At 29.5% G+C, this 7,197-nt stretch overlaps 1 protein-coding gene across 1 annotated transcript; it reads right to left on the bottom strand.

The window, feature by feature from the left end:
• Positions 1-4,314: 4,314 nt before the first annotated feature.
• LOC112709445 (putative F-box/LRR-repeat protein At5g54820) lies at positions 4,315-6,108 on the bottom strand. Its single transcript, XM_025761330.1, has 2 exons — positions 5,191-6,108; positions 4,315-4,599 (listed from the first exon to the last, which is right to left on the bottom strand). The coding sequence occupies exons 1-2, from the start codon at positions 6,106-6,108 to the stop codon at positions 4,315-4,317; spliced, it is 1,203 nt and encodes a 400-aa protein (XP_025617115.1).
• Between the last annotated feature and the right edge of the window lie 1,089 nt (positions 6,109-7,197).

The following is a 7,197-nucleotide window of genomic DNA, read 5'->3' on the forward strand; positions in this document are numbered from 1 at the left end:
ATGACTTTTTTTAAAAGTATATCCTTTTATTAATATACTACTATTAGTTTTATCGTTTAACATAAAACAAATGAGTAATTTCTCTTTATTTTATACACATACAAAGTTATAATTTCTTATATTATTTACCCATTTGTCCTTAATTTGGTACTTTTAATTCAATTTTTTTTGTTCAATTAGATATTATTAGACTCTTGGCTAGAAAAGAAAAAATTATATCATGGTTAAAAATAGAGAGAAATGATTAATACATTGTGATTGATCTTCATGATTTGTAGTATGTAAAATTTTAATATTTTAATATAAAAAATATCTTTTGGTAATAATTATGTGTTGTGATGCAAAATCTTTTTTTTATGTATTACTACTTATTTCTTTTAATTCTTGCTTTCATTCAAAAATGAGAAAAAAAAAATGCACGCTGTCAATTTATAATCTAATTACTTGATTATCTATGTGATCACCAAACAACCGAATATATAATTATTCTCTAATTTACAAAATTTAACAAAAGCATTGGTAAACATATTGATTTAGCATTTATTTATATATTTTATTTATTTATGTTATATTTAATTTATAATCATATTATATCATTTTTATCAATATATTTTTTAAAAAAATGCCATTAATGTTAGTACATGGGATAATAAATAAATTGAATGATAGAAAAACGTAATTATATTTTTTTTTCAGTCAAGATATAGTAAGATACTGTAATTTAGACTTGCAATATTAGTATATTAGTAGTGAAGTAGAGAAAAAAATATAATATCATATAAAAAAATTTTAAAATTATAATTATAATTTATAATGGAAATCATAATTTAAATATTTTAAATGTGATAATTTTATTTAGAGAATAAAATAATTCAAACATAATTTTTATACATTTAATAGCTATATTCAAGTTAATACACTTAATACCATGTTAAAAAAATGAACAATGCATATCATATTATTTATTTATTAATTAAATTATTATAATTTAGATTAATTTTAATAGATTAATTTAAAACTATAATTTCAATCTTATCACGTGCATGGCACGGGTTATTATAATTGTTTTATATATATATATACCAAGAATAGAGGAAGATGAGAATAAAAAAGGAGTTTTATTCCTTTATCTCTACACACATAAATGTATGTGAACTTAATTCTTGGAGAAAAATTTTATGGCTTGCAAAGAGTTGCAAAAGGTATCTCAATTTAGATCAGATGTCTATTGGTCAAGTAATTGATAGCAAAGGTTGGTCTCGGTGTGGATACACATAGCGCCTTCGTATCATCAAAGGAAAAAGTGATTTTTACTAATGTACACAGGTATTTAGATCTGATCTATATTACTCGAATAAAATTTAACCACAAAATAGATCTTTAGGATTACTTCATTTTCTTCCGCTGCGTGTTATGAACACATGGTAATCCTTCATCCTCCTCCTTTTCTCCTCTATTTTCTTCCTCTTCTTCTTCTCCCTTCTTTTCACATCTCCATCATCATCTCAAATCATCGAGCTTCACCTTCACCACTACCATTGTAGTTCTCTCTTCTTCCTCCTCTTCTCCTTCTCGTCCTAAACCACCAGAGAGAGAGAGAGAGAGAGAGAGAGAGAAGAGAGAGAGAGAGAGAGAGAGAGACTTATAGATGATGATGACAAGGGACTCAGCAGCGACAGTGACGGAAGACGGGCTTAGCAGCAACGGCGACCGGCGACAGGCTCAGCAACGAAGTCGAAGGACTTAACTAAGGAGAAAGCAAGACACAAATGCAGTTAGAGAAAACAGGCTCATTGCAGTGATGGCGAGGGGCTGAGCAACGACCTGCGAGGGGCAGAGCGACGGCGACCAAAGTTGGGCTGCGAAGAAGAATGAGACTTTGGTTCTAGGCATGGACTGAGGGGAGGCTATGATATGTGATGGATGAGTTAAACCCTAATCCCTAAAAGTTATATATATATATATATATATATATATATATATATATATATATATATATATATATATATATATATATATATATATATATATATTTTTTTTTTTTGGGCAGGCACACCCTAAACCCAATCCCGCTCCGCCTTGCTCGAACACGCGCCCTGAACAGAACCTGTCCCTTACCAGGTCGGGTTATTACCTATCCCGACTGGATAGGGACAGACAGGTACCCGCTAGTTCGGGTTCTCCTGCCAACCCAAATTATTATCCTTTTTGTAACGTATTTTTTGGAATCCGAGAGAATACTTAATCATCAAATCGGTTTCTTACAACTTCTTATACTCTTGAACTCGATTATTAGTATTGGGTTTATAGAAATATTCCAGAACAGACCCACAAATTCGGTATGTCTTTCTTTCGAGAAAGATTTTTCGAATTTCAGATCCTAACTCAAGCATCTCATCCTTTAGGCTGTGTTTGTTTACAGAGACAGGACACTGAGACAGGGACACAGAGACACAAAATCGTGTTTAACAGAGGAGACATGGACAGAGACAATGTGTCCAGAGACACTGAATTAGTGTATTTTGTGTCCATCCTGACATGAAGGACACAGAGACACTAACAAGGGACACAACTTATTTTTTATTTTTTCTTTTATTATTCTTGTTAATTTTTCATAATTATATTTTTTATTATTATATTTTTCATCTCAAATTTTTTTGAATGAAAAAAATGAGAATAAATTGGATTTTCATAATTTGTTCTAGTTTATCACCAAACAGAATACAAGAACACAAAATTTTGTGTCTCTGTCTATCACTGTCTTGTCCTGTCCTGTTCTTAGTGTCTTGTTCCGTCCTATTCTCAGAAACAAACGTAGCCTTAAGGTTGAGCTTTTTATTTTGCTTACTTTTCTTCTAAAGTCCGAACTCTTTATGAGTTTGGAAGTTAAACCTTTTTTTTTCAAAGTTTGCATATTGTAATTCTAAGATCAAGAATCCATGTTCTCATTCCTTGAATGTTAGATTGATTTGTTTTTTTTTTCATTTTTCAATTTTTTTTTCGGTTTTATAGACTTTTCGTGATGGGTACTCCCAATCCGTAACTTATAAGCTTGAGCGTCCGAGTTCGATGAAAAGATATAAAAACAAATTTAAGTTATCAGAATAAATAATTATTAAATTTACTATGCATGAAATAGTAATTCAATCACGAAAATGTTGAGTTTAAAATAAATAATTATTTCTTTTAAAATAATTGCATAATGAAATTTTTTTATTTAAACACAATCTATCTAAATGAAAACCTCTTCCGATCTAAAGTAATTGGTTGGATAATTGAATGATAGATTTTTCTAATTTAGATTAATTGACTCATTAATTTTTTTTAATAAACAATTGTTCGAAGATTATTCCTTTATTTCTACCACATATTATGTTCTAAAAAATTTAAATAAAATAAATCATACCTTTATATGTTTAAGGATGAATATGGTTTGTCTTTAAAGATTTTAATTAGAATTTTCAATATCTTTTTTCTTTAATAGAAAACAAGTTTCCGTCTTCTGGATTTGTAAACTTCGATTTCTAGATGTCAAATAGTATTTCTCGATCATAGTAAATTTGCAAATTTTTTCATTTTTTTTCTGATTTTTTGCCTCACAACTTTAAATTGTTACTAAACCTCTAAATCATTGATCATTTAATTGATCTAGCAATTATAAGCTTTTGAAGCGTATAATAATAGATTACAAATTAAAATTTGTAAATATTTTTTTTTGGAATTTTTATACTATGTGCTTTAATGCTGGTCCTTCATGATCATGCATGTTTTGTTTTATTTTGGTTTTTTTTGTTTTAATATTGTTGATCTTGTGAATATGTGTTGTACTAAACTCATATTAGGATAGAACTTAAAATGAATAGAATGTGACAAGTAATCCGTCCTTAGATGGAACTATTGTTGAGAAGTGTTTTTGCTCTTTTAAATTTAGAAGTTATCTAAACAAAATTATAAAAATAGGTTGGAGACACGATATTGCCATTATCCTCCTATATATTCCAAGTTCTTAATATCTGAACGAGAAAAAAATTAATTAACCTCTAACTAACTTGGGAAGTCCATACAAAATTATAAACACTTCTGAACCAAAAAAAAAAAGACAGAAACTTAATTAAATCTAACTATCTTACTAATTATAGAAACAGTTTAACTAATCATAACTACTACTCTTTCACATGTGAAATTGAATTGGAAAAGAAAATACTGTACATACATATATGTTTATCAGTGCACCCCTTAACCATATATAACTGCATCTCTATAGTCTATTAATATATAAACAACGAGTTTTTCTCCCAACAATAATAACGACGATCAACGAATTATTATCACCAAATCACTTGAAGCCTTTGAAATACGGTGCAATTGCCATCCGATACTACGACGCCTCACCACCCTGGCAGGGTCATCATCATTCAAAACATTGACGCTGAGCTTCCGCAAAATTAAAGTAGAGCGGATCAAATGGGAGCATACATCAAATTGGCCGCGTGTTCCTTTAAACCCATTCACTTCCACTTCCCTGAGGCTTCTTTGGAAGCAAATCGGCACTATGAACCTTTTCCAGGATTCATCGGTATAATAACGGACTTCATATTGCTGTTAACACAAGAAAAAAACCATTATTATTATTATTATTATTATTATTCAAACTTCAATAATACGCACTTAATTAAAAGTCTTGTAACATGCCTCCTAAATACATATTTTGATAATATGATAAAAGATATTAAAAATTTTGAAAAAATATAATTTTTTATATTTTTATTAAATATACTTAAAATTTAAAATTTAAAATTTTTTATTATTATAATTTTTAAAATATGAAATTAAAACACAAAATAGTTAAATTCTATAATTAAATGAAAAGAAGTTTGAATAGTTGAATTGACTGACGGGAAAGATATTGTCGTATTCCAGGTCTATTGTGAGTTTGGTCAACCATGGACAACTGTTGAGAAACCAAAGGAATCCATGTCGTTCTTGGATATGCAATTGGATTTTCATCTTCAAGTGTGTAACCCACATAAATGGATTTTGCCTCACCCGTTCATCTCCCGAATGAATCACCTTTTAATTCATTAACAAATAAATAAAACCATATAAAAACTAAAAAGTTTTAGTAATTATGTATAGAATTTAATTTTCATATTAACGATATGATTGATCTTAACCGGCGAGGAGAAATACCTGAAGAATGACGCTGCAAACCGTAAGAACATTGACAGCAAAGAAATCTCGAATAAATTTCCGAAGTTCGTTGCCACATGCAAAGAACTCATCCATGGGGCTTAAATCAAGATCTGCCTCCTCTATGGTACCAGCTACCACCTTCACTTCAGACTCCGGCGGCAATCCGCAGTACTTGAAAACCTTCAGATTTGGCGCCTCAAAACGAATATAATTCCAACCAAATAGGCACTCATGAATCACCAACTTCTTCAGATTCAATTTATCTATATCAAAGGATTCAAGATCCCAACAGTACTTCAGGCTCAGACTCTCCATCCAAGGGCAAGTCGATAGCAGCGTCTTAACCGATTCCATTGTCAACTGAATCGAAGAAAGAGTCACATCATTCAGTGCCTCAAACTTGGTCAAGTTTCCAGGCGCCAAACTGCACGAGTAAAGTTCCAAACTCTCCAGTTTTTGGTGCAGTTTCTTGTTCTCGTAAACGCTTCTCGGAAATTCAACCGAGGCATGACCGTAGCACTCTTCAGTATGTTCCAAGAAATCGAGTTTCAAATCTTTGACGCCGTCCAGTACGGCGAAATCGACGCCGGCTCCGACAATGTCGCCGCAGTTAGGAGGAGGAAAAACCTTGAGGGTGAATTTGTGGTGGAGATGGTGGTGCTTCTGCAATGTGATCCAGATCTTGAAGAAGTTCTTGAAAGCCTTCCTTTGCGCTACTTCAACGGCTCCACAAGCTTCTTCATTCTTCCATTCAAGTTCGTCGTTGTTGACTGTGTTGGTAGATTGCCACAGCTTCAGCCACTTCTTGGAGAGGATACATGTTTTCGCGGCTTCTTTGAAAGGAAGCGAGGAAAGAATGTAGAGAAGAATGTCTTCGGGCAATGAAGAAAGTTTGTCAGTTTCTTTTTCCGCCATTTTTCTAGTTCTTGCAATGGCTATGGATTGAATGATGGAGCTATGAAGAATTACTACTTATATTTACAGCGAGATTTCGAACATTTTATCTAATTTATATTCATATCACCCCACCCGTTTTATCTAATTTCCTACATGCTGAAACTATATATTATCACTCTTATCCAACCATTTAAGGAAAATTATTTCTATTACTTGGCCAAGTTTTATTCAACTTCAATAAAGTTTTATTTGTATGCGCACCTTGATCATGTGTACCAATTATTCACGTGTTTTTTATTATTAAAATTTTTTAAGAGTTTAAAACAAAGATTAAATTATAGATACATCTTTTGTCATAAAAACTTTAATAATATATTATAAAATAAATTTAAAAAATTAAACTAATAAAAAAAACACATGAATAATTTTATATATTAAAAAAATTAAAAATATTAAACCACATAAATTTGATTAAACAATAAAATTGTATTAGAGAATATTTTCATTTTGTGTCATACTATTTTACTTAAGAAAAAGTATAATTAGACAACAGTTGTCAATTTATTATAAATAAATATGTTTTCGCTCCAGTCACCAAAAATATGTTTTCGCTCCATTTTATCAAATACATGATCAATGATAAGTTTTTGAATTTAATGTATTGTCAGTATTTTACTATTTTATACTGTCATATACTTACGTTTATATTTTTGGATGATTATTCATATATTTAATAAAAATAATAATTTTTTTAAAGATAAATATTATTAATTAAATGTATGTATAAAATTACTTTATATTGATAATAGATTAAAATTAAATTTTGTTTAATACCAAATATAATTAAGTTGCATTCTTATATACTTCCTCTCTCAAATAGTGTTTGCATCTTCGAAAAAACATCAAGATCAAGTAATTTTGTGAAACTAACTATCAATAATAATGTTGTGTATTACTAATCAAACTGTTGTAAAATAAATAAATAAAAAATAAAAAAATAAAAAATATAAATAAATAAATCTATTATTAATATTTATTATAATTAATATTTTAATATAATAAAAATGATTATATATATATATTACTAATATATGTAGTAACATATAT

The sequence above is a fragment of the Arachis hypogaea genome, chromosome 9 (genome assembly GCF_003086295.3).
Source record: "Arachis hypogaea cultivar Tifrunner chromosome 9, arahy.Tifrunner.gnm2.J5K5, whole genome shotgun sequence".
Classification (NCBI taxonomy): domain Eukaryota; kingdom Viridiplantae; phylum Streptophyta; class Magnoliopsida; order Fabales; family Fabaceae; genus Arachis; species Arachis hypogaea.